This window comes from Apaloderma vittatum, unplaced genomic scaffold (assembly GCF_000703405.1).
Source record: "Apaloderma vittatum isolate BGI_N311 unplaced genomic scaffold, ASM70340v1 scaffold5017, whole genome shotgun sequence".
Classification (NCBI taxonomy): Eukaryota; Metazoa; Chordata; class Aves; order Trogoniformes; family Trogonidae; genus Apaloderma; species Apaloderma vittatum.
In genome coordinates this window covers 74,047-91,995 of record NW_009724463.1, presented here as the reverse complement: position 1 = coordinate 91,995, position 17,949 = coordinate 74,047, and the positions used below count along the sequence as shown (strand labels likewise).

The window sequence follows — 17,949 nt, the reverse complement described above, 5'->3', positions numbered from 1 at the left end:
CTCAGTCTGCAAAGCCACAGCTGACTGCTTTCTCTGTATCATCACCATGCTTTCCTATTTGTTAAAGTGTTCTTTAAAGGCAGCTTGGACTCATCTCACTCCAGTAATTACATTAGTAACATTACCAGGAGACTGGTTCTCCTAAGTCAGAAACATCTTATTTTATACTGTATTTCCCGGTACTACTGTGGAAAATTGCTTGTCTGGAGACATGCAAAGATACCAGTTTAGAGTCAATATGTCTATCTCATCTCTGTCTAAAGCTGGATTAAAAAGAAGAAAATGAGCCCTCAACAAAACACTGCTCAAGTCCTTTCATTGTGCAGCTGGATACTTCTCCTTACACTTCATGTTCAAATACTTCACTTTAAATCTTCACCTTTTTTTTTTTTTAATTGAATTTATCTGTAGGTACATGCAGGACTTTTTCCTCATTTCAATGCATATTTTGATTTTGAAAAAGAGATTGCTTAATCTGAGTTTTAATAAGACTACGTTTAAAAATTATAATAAATTTATGGCTTACTTCACTAATAAATTAGAGTTGTACTGACTGGTCTTCTTTAACCAGTACATTTTGCTGTTACTGCTATTCCAACTAAAGGAGTCCCTCAAAAAGATGGTTTCATACTATACAACCTATATCTTTTTTCCTTTTATTTTCAGGAAATTAAACTGTAAGGGATATGCACAAGCCAAAGTAAATAGTGGCAGCAGGAGAGGAGGCATTTACAGACATCAACTCTATAGCATAACTCCAAGAGTCCAGCCAAAAAAGACATCAAACACAATTTAACCTGCTTGCTCTTACAGAAAAATGGGAGACTAAGTATAAATAAGCTGGACATTGTAACAGACTATTTCACAGGTCCTTCAGTCGCAACCTCTGCCTTTGTTTCTCCTTTTCAATGAAAAGCTCTTGAAAGATGCAGTATTTTAAATAAAATACCTTTACAAAGAGGCAAAGCATAATATCCTGCAACAGCCACCCCATACGTGTCTGCCCTTAATTAACTGTTCATACTAAATACATGGCAGCTGTTTCGCATGTACCATGGAACCCATGTGTTCTCCTTCTCTCCTATGGCAATCAGATTCCTTCAACCAGCTCAGGATGTTGTCAGCTATACTGAAACAACCTGGCACCTGCTTACTGCTGCCTCTCTTACTCACGTAGCACAACATTTCTAAGGGATGTATTTATCTTTCAAAATCAATCTTCGGCATGATGGCTGAAACATTAGTTCTCAACGAAGGAGAAAATGCTCTGGGCTTTTTTCAGTTCCAAACACATTTGACTGTTTTGTCCAAATAATCCCCTGCTATAAGCAATAGTTGAAAGAAGAAATGCGCTACCTTTCACCCTCAGGAGATGCCAGTCAGATGTTTTAGCTGGAATGCCAAAACCTCAGTTGTAATATATTTAATGAAACTAGATTAATTTACTCCAGCCGAACTTGACTCAGTCTTTTGTATTTCATTAAATATCATTGAGAGAAGTGAATTATTAATCTGGGCTGAACCGTATCTTTGCAATATCCCTATTGACAACGAAGAATCTTTCTACTTCTTCCATCAATAAATCAGATGAAACTTCCACATTATTTTTCATTTTTTATTAACAGATTTTGGTCAATTATGACTACCATTCAAAGCGCTAACAACTTTTCACTTCCTATATACTTCTTGTCACGGTATTTTTACTGCACAGTCTTGCCCAGTCACTGGTTCCCTACATGAAGATGCTTTACATTAATTAAGATCTTGAAATGAAAACTGAAATTCAGGTACTCCTTATCTAAGCTTTAACATTATGAATACTGCTCCCATACTTCAGTGCACACTACCATTGCCACATTATTTTAACCATTATTACTCCAACACAGAAGAAGATTTTATCATTGAAAACAAATTCCTGAAATGCTACGAATATATTATTTTAAGAACATATGTAGGCTTCCCACACTAATCAGATAAAATCTTGGTCCAGTGCAGACAGTGCTAGTCTAGCTTCAGCAGAAGTATGTCTTTACTCATCATACATGACAAAAAACAACATTTCAAGACAGAGGGTTTTGTTCATATACTCTTCACGTTACGATTGCTGAGACTCCTGCAAAGGGCCTTGCTCTGACACTAGTTATTTCAAAATCACCTTTTTTTTTCTGCAAGTGGCAGCGTCAAAGCTTTCTAGATAGAGAGATACACAAATAACATCAAGATTCTAAAGTGTTTATGATAGTCGTGGTCTTTTGGTACTCGATTGCAATAGTTTTAACCGGGAGGTTAAGACTTTGGGCTCCCTTTATTGAGCAGAATGAAGATCTGCAATGGTGATCAGAAGCCTTATGAGGAACTGTCCTGGGTTTGAGCTAAAACCCAGTCCTATTTAGTGATTTTTACTTTTCAGTTTTAGTTTCTTCTAAAAGGCTGCACTTTCTGAAGTTCCACGACAGGAACCAAGCTGTCATTTGTACAGAAGTATATTAAAGCTGACAACGGCAAAGCTGATCTTCCCCAAGACAAGCAGAGTTCAGGTGACTTCACATTCATTACTACTTTCTTTCCCCAGAGAAGTGGGACGAGGGTTTCTACCTACTTCTGGATGGGATGCAGAATGTTTTCAGGTCAGCGTACTAGATCCCGTAGGTATAAATGTCAGACTTCAGTGGAGACGTATAGCGTTTCCCACATCAAAAGCCTGGCATCTGACAGCTGATCAGAAATAATCCATAGGGGATCTTCTCTTTGTTATTAAGGACAGAGGCACACCCCTTGGCAATGATTTGTTTCTTTTCAGAATGGAAATGATCCAGGGGAATTCTTTACCTCTGACCTATGTTACATTTTGCTTGTTATCACCCTCACAGCAGTACTGGCTTGCTGCTGAAGTATATTCTTTTCTCAAAGAAAAGAAATGGCTTTTTAATACAAGATAAACACAAGATCAATGAGGTGGGGAGAAACTTGCTCTCTTCCTCTTTTTGTTGTTACAGCTACATTCACCTAGATGTCTGCCACAAAGACCTGACCACAGTTTTCAAAGAAGTGCTGACACATGCCATATCATCTTAGTTCAGGTCAAGCATTCAAATACTGGCTTCAGTTGAAATATATTAGAGCTTTAAGTACTTGAAGTCCTAAGCATAAAGAAAGAGAAATGGAAAAGAAAAAGATCTAAGCTCTTGATCAACTGGCATTTCATAGTATTGTCAGCTTCAAACGGTTCTAGTCTTTCTCACCAAAACTTTTAGAGAATGTTTGAGTATTCCTCATTAAGAAAACCCACAAATCCACTATGTTTTTAATGACTGAAAAGGATAGAATTATACCTCTGTTCATATTTCATTAAACAGCCTATGAATAGAAAAGGACAGAACAACTGAAAATAACAAGTGCATTTATTCACTTGATAGATGCCCAAATCGTTCTAAGAAATGAGAAGATATCAGGTTGCTTTGCTACATGGTCTAGAATATCTATTTCATGGTTCAAATAAGTCTGCTTTGCAGAGGTTAAGTTTGACTGCAAAGCCATGCCAGTTCTATAATGAACAAATATGTTCAACTGCGAATAGAAGCAAGTTTTAAGATTGAACAAAGTAAATTCCACCATGCTAAAAGAGTTCAAAAACCTTACGTAGGCACAGATGTTCAATGCGAACTTTTAAGTTACAGGGTCAAAGAACGTACTTTTAAATTCAGTACTTAAAAGCCACTACACAATTTGACCTCTTGTCACTCTCTTGTCTATGGACTACCTTTAAATTCCGGGTTTCAAAAATCAAGTTTCTTCTTTTAAGTATGTAAGAAAGGCCTCTGGCTCTCTATATACTTGCAGAGGACAGACACATGATTACAGCAGTGACACTTCTCAGTACTATTCATCAGAACGGTTCTGGAGAAGACCCTGGATGCTGCAAATTGTACAGTCTGATAAACCACCTGCACCTTCAGAGAAGCCGCTGCTGCTGTGGCTGCAGCATGACCCTGTTCCTCCTTAGGTGTTCGGTGCTCTGATGAATCACTGTGCTCCTGATGAAGGCTAGCTGCTCTGGGAGTAGGGATAAAGGAGACGAAGAAGCTACTAGGGCAAGGGAAGCAGGTTATGCAGATTCAAGGCAGTGAAATGCCCTAGGATAAACTTAAATTCCTACTGTCTGCATAGGTATATAGCCTGTATTGTAGAGAATAAAAGCTAGATTCATTAGCTTTTAAAAGGAAGAACTGCTTTGTCTCTTATCACTAATAACCATGTGAGAATGAAAGTGTATTTCCAGTATGAGGGGGAATTATTCTCCTTAACATATATTTTCATTGCTTTTTATCTCAGAAAAAAACAACAACTTACTGAAACAAGTATTATCCCAAACCAACTGCAGTTTTTTCACTTCCTTATCCAGCCTAATTCTTGCGAGTTGCAATGCATTCCTAGTCCTGTGTGACTAGGAATATGTTTATGCAGCCCAAGTTTTAATTTTCACATTCAGGGCAAATGTACCTAGATACCATAGCACATATCCCCAAATGCTGCGGTAGAATTTATGTCAATAAGCATATGATCTAACAAAAACATGTCGGTGGGTTTCAGTGCTTTGTGAGGAATGCATGAACTGATCGGTTTGTAGTGAATACCCACAAACAGCACAAAGACTTGGTACTTTACTGGTAAAAACTTTCTTCTCTTCAGACAATTGAGGGCAGGTGAAATATTTTCAAAACCTGAGGCTACAAGATATACATATGCCATCTTGATTAAACATATGGAATGCATACTCAAAGAAAAGCCAACTGGAGTCCTAGCTGAGTAATCAAAACACCCAAGCTGAGAGGGGTTAACATGCAAGGATCAGCTCTGAACTTTGAAGTTTTCTGGTCTTCATTTTTCCTAATTAAGACAAGATTTAATAACCAAACCACTGTACAAACTATGTACTTAAACTCTAGGTTTGTTTCTAATTTTGTTGGGAATTCTAAGTAGATTCCAAAGAATCAGTACCCCCTGGGAAGTTCACCCAGTAAGGTGGATTGACTTTTTTTCTTTTCACTTAGGTACAAGGGCTGATTGCCCGCTTTTCATCTTTTCTTCTTTCCCATTGCCTCTTATATTTAGTTATTACACAACTCTCAGACAAAAAAAAGACAAACAAAGATACATGATCAATGTCTCTGAATTACTAGAGAAGCTCCAGCAAATAACTTTTGGAAAGCTATGTGGTAAGTGCAGAAAAATGTCCTCCAGATATAAGCATTTAATTACTTGCATATCTTCATTTTAGAGCAGGGAAGAGCATCACATTTATTGCAGAAGCATTAGCTCCTGATAAATCTATCTAGATACTGCTGCTCTTTGTTTATTAATGGATGTTCCCTTTTCTTCTTTTTCCCTCCTCAGAATAAAACGTTAATCTAAAGGGAAAGAGGAGCACAATTCAACTCTGTATCTGATATTAGCAATAGCACATTCTTCTCTCTCTCCTTATCTGGTAATTTTATATTGCCATAAAGATAACAAACATCCACATTACCAACTGACTTACAGAGAAAAAGCTGGTTTGATAAAAGCTGATAAAAATTTATCCAGATGTCTAATAAATTTCTTACACAAAAAAGAAAATTTCATCAGCTGACTGAGTTCAAACGAGTTATATATTTACTCCACGAGAAAGCTTAAAGTGCAATTCAAAGGCAGCCGAATGGAATGATTGCTGAAACTTGGAAGCGCACATTAAAAAGTCGGATAGAAAGATACTTTCTTCAAGGCATCACTTCCCATCCAACAGGCAACACCTGTAATTTAAACCTGTAAGGTGCTTTGAACCCTGTTTCGTTGAATTTTATTCTTATGGATGTCGAAACCGACAAATTAGCTTCGTAGCATGTATCAGCAGCATAAACAAGATATGTGTGCAAGAACCTGTTTATGCTTACGTGGCACCAATACCTAAACTTCCTCATTAGTTTTCAAACTTTGCATTTATAGGTAATACCTTAGTTTGGGAACTCACCTTATTCATGTGGATCTGCTGCTGGTACTGCTTCTGCTTCTCCAAAAATTGCTGATGCTGCTGCTGGATGACCAGCTGGGCCAAAGTACTCTGAGGAAGAGGAGCTGACTGGGTTCTGTTCAGTGGCCTGTGACGAGGCAGTTTGTGGGCAGCTCTCATGCCAGGTGAGACTCTCTCCTTTGCTGCTAAAGGAGACTGCGGATGAAGAGGAACCGCTCCTGCAAAACAGGGACATTTCACTCCCACGTGCAGAACCACAAGTTTATAGCTTGAATAGGAGAGAAAGCTTTCAGGGAGAAGAGGGGTGTATCTTGCAGAACTCTGCATCAGCGCTGATGCAGCAGGACATGTACCACATGCCTGGCCACGCTGGGTAGTTCAGCAGCTGCAAAAGAATGTGATGAAGTAATCCTTTTCTCATTTCTGTAATCACTGAATTCTTTCAGGCTAACAGACTGGAGTAGACTCTCTACAGGGGGAAAACAAAGATGTTGTCCTTTCTCCCCGCCCCTTCCCAATGTTTAGGATGTATAGCATCTGCATCATCCCATTTAGTTTAATGTCAACATAAATATCATTAAAAACATCTTAAACATTATTGTGTCAAAGCCTTGATTATTACCAGTCACAAGAAGTTTTTGCTGTCTCATTTGTTCTTTCAGTAACAGATGCTGCAAGAGGGCTTGGTGGCTGCTGTTTGGCTTCCCCTCCAAAGCAACGTGGGGATGAGCTGAGGACGGAGGAATGTTCCCCCCATACTGTCCAGCCAAGGCCAGTCCTTGTCTGAGCGACTGGGTCTCCCCCTTCTGCTTTTCTTTGAATGACGACGAAGCCTGTGAAAGAACAGCACTGATAATTGCTTTTCATAGACTTGGCTGTTTATGTCTCGGCTTGGTTAGATGGTTTTATGTCACACGTTATGAATACATACAGAGGAAAGGGTTAACATCTGTATCTTACACTTTGACTGCGAGATAAAAAGGAAGAAAGAACATGCCAGTTAAATGTAGTAATGAAATCACTCGCAAAAAATCAGTAGTAGAAGCCAAAGCATAAGAAGCTACTAGTTAGAACATTATTAATGAAAAGACTGAACCTATCCTTAAAATTCCTAAAGACCTTCCCACAGCCTCTTGCACAGGAAAATCGGGGATCTGAGGAAATAGTTTCCATTGAGTTGGGAAAAGGCAAGGCTTGGTTTTTCTCACAACTTTCCAGCAGACAGCAAGCCAATCAGCAAAACAAAGTAATTACCTGTAGTAGTGGGAAGCTATTACTTTTCCTGGAGCATTCCCTGACTCCCTGAAGGACAGCACAAATGTTAAGTTTTACCCTTTGCAAAATAAATTTGCATAGTTAAACTCTCATCTACAGAATGGTCAAGAGCTGTTGTATGTGTGCGGCATTTTAAGGTGCCCTTAGAAACTGCACAGTTATTGATCTAAAGCTTTTGGAAGTTTTGGCCCTTCAGCATTGTCAATGTACTTTACATTCTTTGTTCTTTTTCTAGTTTGAAAAAAAATGTATTTCCTAAAAGAGCATTTAAAGCAGAATAACAATTTTTAAAGCAAGAATAATTACTTAACAGAAATAAACAGGTTGATCCTTGCCGGTAACCACTTATGGTGTGTCATGGTAAAACCAGTATCTCTGATAATCTAAATTCCATAAATTCTAATGAGGTAAACCAAGTTTTTCACTAATATTTTTGGGGTTTATGCTTACTTCACACACTAACATCCTTCCCTGAAAAACAAAGACCAAAGTAAACTTCATATGCAATTTGCAACTGCTTATTCTGGTAACAGAAATAGACGTTTCTTGCATAAATCAACTCCTTTGTTTTTTTCTAATGCCAAAAGTAATATCTGTTGCTAGTTGGCCACATCAAAAGCTCATATTATTTGAGTGAGAAAATTAGAGGCATTTTCATTTTCATTTTAATGTTATAAAGTTACTCTGAGGCTAGTTATAGTTTTTGTGAAACAGTTAAGAAATTTTTGATGATACCGTCTGGGAAAGTAAGCACTACTTTTCATGATCATTTCAACTTTTCCATCCCTTAAAAACAACAATCTCCTTATGAATATCTCATGAAAGGCTTCTAGAGAACACTATTTTATTTGCGAAGTTCTATATCTTATGGGAAAATGTTGGATCGCAGCAATATATTACTGGTTAGACCAGCAGATGTACTGAAAAAGCCATAAAATAATATGTAACTACCTTAGCACTGGAATTAAGAAATACTTATTACAAACTCTAGTGGATTGTAGAGATTTTTTATTTTTTTTAACACCATGGAAAGCTGTACTTACATCCTTAGTATTTCTGTAGAAATTACCAGTTGATATAAATTGCTAATATTCCTTCAGAGTTTAATATACTCTTTTACAGAACCACTGTTTAACTTGTATCAGTATTCTTACATTTTTTGCTGGGAATCAGAAAAGGTAAGACATCAGAAACAGGGGTTGGAGCACCTGCCCAATGAGGATAACCCTACGGGGTTTTGAGCAACCTGGTCTAGTGGGAGGTGTCCCTGCACACGACAGGGGGGTTGGAACTAGATGATCTTTAAGGTCCCTTCCAACCCGAACCATTCAATGATTCTAAGTTTCGACCAGTGGCAAAATTTTCAGATATTTTACTAAGCCTCAGATTTCACCTCTAGGTTACTGTAACTTGGGCTAGACCTAAAGATCCTTATTCATCAGCATGGATTTCCATACATACCATGTCGGTGTTTTCATATGTTTCACATATTAATTTAACATTTAGCTCTAAATGAAGGTGACTGCTGCAGACTAAATAAAAGGCATATGAATATTACTTGTCATTAAAATACTAAGCATTGTTCACATAGCACTCATTTTATCTCTTTCATTAATAGCACACTCATCAAACAACAAACATAGCTGCAGGAATCCTAGATTCTTCCTCTACTATGCTCCAGCCCAGCTTAGGTTGCTACTGGAATCTCATAAACAGTCACAAGTGCTGTACTTTACCAGGTAGGGGTGGGTGGTCATATAGTTTGATATTTATACTGAATTATCTCCTCATATACTTCTCGCCATGCCTGAAATCTGTTATCTGATTTGCAGATATAAATGCAACACACGTAGCCCATACTTAGCTAAACTCCACACTGGCATTTGTTTATTTGTGATTAAGAATGATTATTGCTTTCAAGTTGCGCCCTTAAACATACAGATGTTGCCTAACGCAAAGAAAAGTCTGTTTTCTACTCTGAAGTGCTTACATTGCAAAATGCTAAATAAACAGAACAGTCAGAAGAAGGTTTTCTAGGAGCAAAAGCGGACAGAAGGACTTGAGACTTACACTGATTTGAGGCTGTACTGCTGGAAGTCCCAAAGTAATGTTGGGGAGAGAAGGGGATGTGTACAGACTCAGCAAGTTCACTGATTCCTCCTGTATCAAAAGGCGCTGCTGTGGAACCAGATGCTGGAAAAACGGGAAAAACAAGAGAAGTATAATCTCCAAGCTTTTTATCTTAGTTACTATATCCTGTTAACCCGCTACACTGAAACCCGGTTCTGTATGTTGCATTGGTACATCTCCCAGCAGGGTTCCAGATAAGGAAAAGTACTATTCCTGTGGAAAAGCTGTTGATATTTCTTAAGAAAACAACTGATATGTGCCTGAGATTGTTCCTTGGCTAGTAAATCAAACTTCCATGCAAAAGCAAAATCTGGAGGATTCCTAGACCATCTCTTCTCATCAACATCTCAGCCGCTCAACACCGGTTCTTCTCATCAATTGCACTTTCACTACTAGAAACTCAGGGGGGATTTAGCCAAAGAATTAAGGAGTATATGTAGTCAAATCAAAGGTGTCATGAATGTGGATGTATTAGACCTTTGCTTTACTGTTATTTACTGGTTATTATAGTTTTTGTTGTAAGGTATAAAATACAGTTTCTACCTAGTCCAGGAATTTTCTTACCCAGCTTGTGATTTTTCATTGGGATGTTTTAGGCACATTATTTACTTTCATTGACATAGGAATTTTGGGTAGAGAGGGAGGTAGACCAATAGATCTGCCATTTAAAAAAATGCACCCTTTCTCTATGCACCTTATCATTCTCTGATGGTGGGATACCCCTCACAGCCTTCCTAATTCCTTTCAAGTTAAAACCTTTTAACACTTCTTTTGAAGCCTTGTGATATAATTTTCAGGGACATAGAATTCTTGATATCTTTTTAATTACTGTCAAGTAAAACTAGACATTCTGCAAAGATCACCCTCTGTCTTTCCATTCTAGATTCATTGGGAAGAAACATAAAGTTACATTACCACAACAGGAATCTTTTTGAAGCCTTTGACTTTCTGCTTTAACAGTCATGTTTTTCAACATGTGGTCTAGTATAGTTGCTAGAATTACATTTTCTGTTTAACTCTTGCTTCCCTCCCAGAACTTTAACACAATAAGAGCTACAAAGGTCTTATTAGACTTAGGAACTCTGGCATGATATGGTCCCCAAGGGAACAACATCCTTGAAAAAGAATACCCTGTGTAACAGTATGACACAGTGACTGCTTTCTTCCCAAACAAAAAGCATATGGGACTCCAATAATAGACCACCTCCAAGAGGGATACTGCACACTCGGGCTTTGACTAAAGTAAATATAATAACTTGTCAAGCATGTTGTGGGGAGCTGTAGATTTTCCCCTGGCCAAACCTGGAATATCAATTAACTCTGTAAAATACTTTGTGCTAATACAATGCAACTTCAGACCATCAGTGAAAAGTGGTTAAGCACAAAAACACAGGATGTTATTCCAAAACATAACCTTCCTCATACAGTTTGTTTGGATATATGACCTATCACTGAGACAATAACAGTAGAAGTCTATCTCTGTAATTTTCTTTTAGTACCTAGGGAATGTCAACAGATAGCACACAAAACAAAGAAGCTTTACTTGTATGTTACGTTAATTCCTGCCTAACAGTGTCTTGCCTTGATAACACCCACCTTTGACCATGAATAAAACGAAGTATGTCAAGACTAGGGAGATATTATTGAAGGAGATGACAAAGATTTAACTGAAAAAGGACACTGCAGCAGCTTTAATGTACCTCCTAGAATATTATCAAGGATCTATACACAACCACTTCAAAAATGCATGTTACCCTTTGGTTTTCAGCATGCCACCAGTAACTTCTAAGATTTGAATTAATGAACATACCAGTGAGAGGGTGTGCAGCAGCAAAACACACTCCCACATCAATGTCAGGCATCATTGTTTTATGAGGCAGAATTAATCATATTACATAGGGTGGACGTTTAATGTTGAAAATGAGATTTTACTAGTAAGAGCATTTCCATCCAATTTCTAATACCGCTAATAATCAGTCTTTTTCATTTTGGTAAGTAACCTATTTAAAAAAAATAATATCTTCAGGTAACATAAGCCTCATCTCCTAGGATAAATTTAGTAACCCACCTGCACAGACTAGGGTCCTGCGTCCGCTGAGGCAGAACTGCACGACCCCAGCTGCAGCTTCTCTTTTCACACAGTTGACAATACCTTGAAATGGTGGCATGAGTTGGAGCCACCAGCAGCGTCACTGGGCAGCACGATGGCTAAGCCACGGTCCTCACCCTACACGCAGACTTGACGGTTTAGATTGGCACCAAGTCAGGTGCAACTTGCCCTACTTGCTCCTCTACGTACTTACTCACTGGGTCCATAGATCCAGCTTCCTGATGCTTAAAATAGCCTAACAGAGTTACTCCCTTTCTTAAAACAGAATACAATAACTAAATATAACGGTGCATCAGCAAGTAACCATGATTCGTTATGGTACTTGTGTTGTGCTACCAGGACCTGCCTCAGCGGGAACACCTAATTCACGTCTGCACGCACATTTACACATTAGGAGGGGAAGAAAAAAAAGGTTTGGTTCTAACACTTCTCAATCATGGAGCTACAGTACGGTTGCCATAGCTTTAAATACCCACAATTACTTATACTCTTACTTCTTAAGGCTTTTGGGGTGTTTTGTGTGGTTTGTTTGTTGGGGGGGGGGTTTGTAGTTAATTAAGACTCTCTTCATATACACTTGAAGCAAACCTCGCCAGCTGGTCAGAAACCGACACATCTTTCCACTGGCCACTGGCAAAGAGCACCTCAAGGAGCTGCGTGTTCGAAACACATTGCTGTGGGGCTGCACAAATCAAACCTGTCTTTATCTGCCGTGCATGTCATTTATGGCTCCTGTTTAGTCAGGTGATATTCTAGGAAATGCTGCTCTCCAAATGAAAGAAAGAAAATTATCTGAAGCCTGTTTACAGCAATGGGAAACTTTCCATTGCCTTCAATGGCTTTTGACCAGGCTGTGACTGCCTAAAATTAATCACTTCACATTACTAAGGCAGGCTGTCCCTCTGAACTCAGGGGACGTGCTGTGCAAGGGCTCAATCCTGCTTGCATTTCTCAGGCAAGTAAGATTTAACCCCGGCACAGCAGGTGACCTGAAACTGTACGGCATGCTACAAGAGACAAATAGCTACTGCGGTGAACCTTGATGATACTGGAGACAACTGGGCCTAATAAAAACAGCATTTTATTTATAAGGTGTAATTAAAATCTTGAGTTCAACTTACAGGTTTCATATAATGAGACCAGTGTTTTAACAAACGGTGCTGAAAGTACCATTAAAGGAAACTGTGATAGTAAAAGATCGTCTGCAAAAACTTAGCATTTGCAGTGCACCTCTGTTAATTCAAAAAAACGTAAATGTCTACCCATCAGACTGTCTGTTTGGGAGGTTAAACCACTCTGAAGTCTCGCTATTCAAATGGATATGGCAAAAATACTTAAAAAAATCTGTTTCACTACTGATAATGCTCTAATTCTGTCTAGGCACCAGAGTGTAATAATTTACGGTACTGACTCATGTTTTACTGGTAAAGGGCTCTCTGTCATAGCAACCTGTTTTCCCCCAGCAAAAAGCGTTTTATTTGCTGACATGAAAACCGTGGCTATCCACCCACTCAGATACGAGCACAACATTTACTGCAAATGTCACAACGACGATTATGAAACAACAGCAATGTGAGTCATGTGGGATTAGAGCAAAACAAGTGATATTTGGGGTGGTTTTAGAATGCTTGTCCTATTATTAGAAACTCCTGTACTTCATGTGTCTGATGAAAAATTGATTGGATACATAGCCCTTGAGAGCTGGCAGCTAATGCTAAACTAGAGAAGAGATACGTAGGAGTGTGGCTGCTGCTAAATTAGCAAAGAAAATCCCACTGAAATCAAAATGCACAGAAGTTGAGCTTTATGGAAAAATGTTTGAGCCCACAGGACTACAGTATTAAGAGTCAAGTAACCAGAGAGGTAAAGAAATCCCCAACTTGATCCAGAAATGGAAGCCCATAGTTTCAGCTTTTTAGCACACTTCCAGCGAGCAAAGCGACCGACTCCAGCAGGCAAAGCTCAACTTCTAAAAGAACTTTTTAGGCTCATCTGACTGTATGGTGGGGCTGTTAACTTCTGGCACAGTAATGGCCAATGATATGCAATGGGGTTTTCTATTAACGTACCTCTGCTGGTAGTTACCACAACCTTTCCAAATTTACCCCCCAAAAGAGATTGCCAGCCTGACCAGATTGTATACATTTCTGATGGTGGTTCAACACTCCGGGCAAATGTCCCAAAACTGTAACGTGCAACGTTCAAAGCACCGTGTACCAGTCTGGGACACTATTCCCTTTGTATTTTATAGTATCCTCAAGTCAGTAAAAGATCCAATTGGACAAGATTTCCTGTTTAATATAGCACTAACACCCATGTATTACAAACTTGTATCTAAAACACTCCCAATATTAAAATACACCATTAAATTGCACTGAACCAGGATCTGATCTAATCTAAAAGATGGACCTTACTTTGCATCATTTGAATTTCTTTGCATTCACATACTGCAGGCTACGAGACAAGACCACATGTTAGCCATCAATGCAATTTTTCTTTTCTTTTTGGTTACGGGCCAGAGAGAGGCTACTAATCAGTGTGCAGAGGTCACCCACCTGCCCCCTAGATCATAGTTCACGCACACAATTAATTCATTATGGGGAAAAGTCACTGCTGGAGGTTGAACTGCCCATTCCAGGTTTTTTTGAGGTGAATGTCCTGCCACTGACCTGGAGAAACAGATCTATTAGCTAAAACTACGTTAAATCGTACCTTCTTATGCAATTTTTCTAACATAAACAGTATAAACAAGTAATTAATAGAAAACTTTGCCATCAAAGCAGGAACTGCTGTAAGTGTAGAAACTGGATAGAGATAACTGTGAAATTAGATCCTCTCTTAGTTGCATTAGTTTATTGTCCCTTTACAATACTGTCATGGAAAGCATGACTTAGGCATGTCATTTCTGCTAAATGAGTTTATCAAACTGTTTTGCATACCTGTTGCTATAGGGACATATATATGAAATAGAATAAGGAGTAGTTAAGATTTCTTCTCTGTACATTGTCGCTTTACAAAGCAAGTATCTAAGATTCCTGGAATGTCAGTTACGTTGGTAACTGCCCTGATAGAGAAACTGAGGTATAGTAAAATAAAAGGCAGATGTGACGAAGGATTTAGTCACCTAACTCTGATGCTGTAGTTAAGCAAATCTACTTCAGCAGCCATCTGAATCTGGGACCACCTTAACTCACATATGTTAGGGTCACCAACGCCTAAATCACTCTTTTGCACATGAAAGTTCTTCACCAGTGCTCAGCACTGTGGATCTCTTGAGGTTATCTCTGAAGGTAACGTTCTGTATCACAGATGCTTCCAAGCTCCTTCCATAGCTCTCTCCCACTCTTTCAGTAGCATTACTGCTGCTTTTGTTTGGATTTTTGGCACCAAAGAGTCTCCTGAACATGCATTTCATACATGAAGATGTAGCTCATGTGTAACATACTCTGATGTCAGCCTGCAGTGTCCTGGCATCCCTGATAATCATCTTCTGCAAGTATTCTGCTTGTGACTATGATCAAACTGAAGTTTCAAATCTCTCCAGTTGAGATTTCCGAGCAATGATCTATCCAGTAAAGATCCTTACCTCGGCTTGAATATTAGATGGCAAAACTGAGGTTTCATTTTCTGTTATACTGCTCGTCAGACCATTGCTTGGGGAACTGGGACCTGATCCAGGGGAGCTGCTACTGACTGAGGATTCTGAAAAACAGATTTAATTGTACATGAATTTCACAGTGGAAAGCAATGCATGGTCTTGATTAACTGTATACTCTTTATGGCACAGCTGTTGTTTTTTTCCTGTTGAAAAGTACCTATCGGTTATGCCATTTACTTACATTAAAGATTTTTAATTCATCCTCCATTTCTTTTGGTTTCCTTTTACAGCACTAAAAAAGAAAATACTCTTGGTCTTCCCCCTTCTGATCTGTTTGCTTCACAAAAGAATTTAGCATTTATTTTTCCCACAAAGGCGGGATGATACTTAGCATCAGGCAGAGATAGAGATATAAAACTTGTAATGTGTAAAAAGGACGCATTTTGGTTTTAATTGCAGAGAGTCCTACCTCTGTAAGAGATCACAATGACAGAGATAGCAGGCTCGCAAAGGTCACGATAACATGTCGTCAATTCAGGAGACCTACTGCCATCCCCTTTCGGTTTAGAAAAGGTGTGAACCCGATGTGGATTATGGTAAAATATACACCAGTTTCACTACACCTTTGGCACAAACATGAACAAAAATATACAGCATACAAAAATCTTAACATAGCACTTGAAAGGCTCCATGTTATCTAGATTTTTAAACTTTCCAAGTTCTGTCTAAGACAAAGGGGAAGAGGATGATCTTGCGTAGTTTTACACTGTTGTTGTATTCTAATCCTATACTGACACCAACTAAATGTATGTAATGGGAACCATTCACAAGCTTAAAGATAGAAGAGCTCAGCACTATTGAGAGTAAGCCTATTTCAAATTAAAGTACTCAAGAAATTAAAATAATGAGTATCTAAATGTGGCAGTAAATATTCTACAGCCACTCTGCTTCTTCATTCTTTCTGCCTCAGCTCACATGCAAAAATATATCCTCACTTTGACTGAAATTACCAGATTTCCTAGCTGTTTCTTGGACCTGTTACTCTTTCTCGCGAGAGCTGACTGATTGATGTGAAGCCATACCCAGCTATACTAACCGGTCAGGTAAAGTTCTTACATCATATTGTCACTAGTTTTTATAGAAGATCAGAAACACAAACTTAGCCTTTGCTCTCAGCATTTTAAAAATTGCATAGCACTTTTGGTCTAAATAGCATTTAGACTAGATGATCTTTCAAGGTCCCTTCCAGCCCCTAACATTCTATGACATTCTAAATAAATGGCTATTTTCAGTTAAAAGATTAAAAAAAAAAAAAAAAAAAGAGAAAAATGCTTTGGCCAGAAATGTTTCAACAGGGAAGTTTTGACAATGAAAGGTGCAAAATGCCATAGAGCAAATGACAATCTGTAAGGTTTTCAATTATTGCCAGAGCTTGGAAGAGAATATATTTATTTTCAGATTTCTGCTCTTTCAATGGCTGCAGAAAAATCCTCCTGGGATAAGCATTTTGCTTTTTACCTTACTTATGAGCATACAAAATACAAAGAAATCAGCCAAAACTAAGGAAGTGGAGAGCAAGAATCTCCTAAGACCTTCAGCAAACGGACAAAATAAATTACCTGTAAAAAACCCCTCTAATCTGGGAATAATTTACAGGGAAATTACCTTATTCAGTTACTTTCACACTTACGCTCACGCCCATGTCCCAGTTTTACACGAGATACTGCGAAAAGTTGTCACGAGAATTGCATGTGTGGGGACACTGATGTAAATTTGCTCCTGTTGTGTTACATTTCCATCTCGGTGTGACACAATGCTGATACACGAAGCGAATTCAGACACGTGTCTGACAGACTAGTAACAGTTGGTTGCATAAACATATGGCCTGATTGCAAAGTCAAAGCAAGAACCATCAGAATGAGGCCAATTACTGTAAACGCTCTTTTCTTTCAAATCCACAGCTAAGGCAGTGGCAGCATACTCATCCTAAGGACTGCAAATGAGAGGACTTTAGGCCCTTTGGGAACTCGTGTGCAACTCTGCACAATAATGTACGTGACAAAATTTACCGCTCTGCCATAATAAGTACATGAAAGAAAGCCTCAGTACCCATGGTTCATCCACAGCGTCACTTTTTACGTTCAACAGCAGGAAGAATATTGAAAACAAATGATTGATGACAAATTTTTACTTCGTTTTTTTCCTCGCTTCTAATCCTCCCCTGTATGCCTAATTCTGTATTTTTACGTGCTAAAAGTTCCCTTTTGAGTTATTGAGAACTCTTAATATCTATGGTATGACCAACAATATGCCGCAGAATATTTAAGCATTTCAACTCTATCTTCTCAAAAATCAGTTTAGTGAGCCCTCACATCAAAACCTATTTATCTTGACATTTTGAAATGAAAGAAACCAGAGGGATAGGGCCAAACATAAGATTCCAAAATGTCCTTGATTAACCTAAGTAATACCAGATAGTGTTTTTGTACCCGCTCTTAGCATATGCATTTTCCATGGGAGACGGGAAGTGGGAGATGCAAGACCCAAAACGTCGGCCATGAACAGAAGAGACAAATTAAGGGAAGAGACTATTCTCATTTTCTCCTTTGATGTCCCTTGCCATGAAGAATCTACCATTTATTTGTTCTTGTACTTGCTGTTGTCAAGTACTGGTTTACAGGCTGGTTTGAAAGTTCAACGTTCAATTTGAGAATTACTTTTCAGTAAGTGGTAGATTTATACACAGCCATTTATTTAACATGGTTTTCTTTTCAGCAGCAGAAAAAAAAAAAAGATATAACCAACCCTCTGCTCAGCAAATAGTTTCAG

At 38.5% G+C, this 17,949-nt stretch overlaps 1 protein-coding gene across 5 annotated transcripts in view; it reads right to left on the bottom strand.

The window, feature by feature from the left end:
* HDAC9 (histone deacetylase 9) overlaps positions 1-17,949 on the bottom strand; it is a 95,097-nt gene that overhangs the window by 3,304 nt on the left and 73,844 nt on the right. For all 5 annotated transcript variants that reach the window (XM_009872503.1, XM_009872507.1, XM_009872508.1 and 2 more), the window contains 4 exons: positions 15,109-15,224; positions 9,353-9,475; positions 6,630-6,840; positions 6,008-6,225 (listed from right to left, as the gene is read on the bottom strand). In XM_009872503.1, the coding sequence (XP_009870805.1) occupies positions 6,008-6,225; positions 6,630-6,840; positions 9,353-9,475; positions 15,109-15,224 (668 nt within the window). The remainder of the gene's footprint in view (positions 1-6,007; positions 6,226-6,629; positions 6,841-9,352; positions 9,476-15,108; positions 15,225-17,949) is intronic.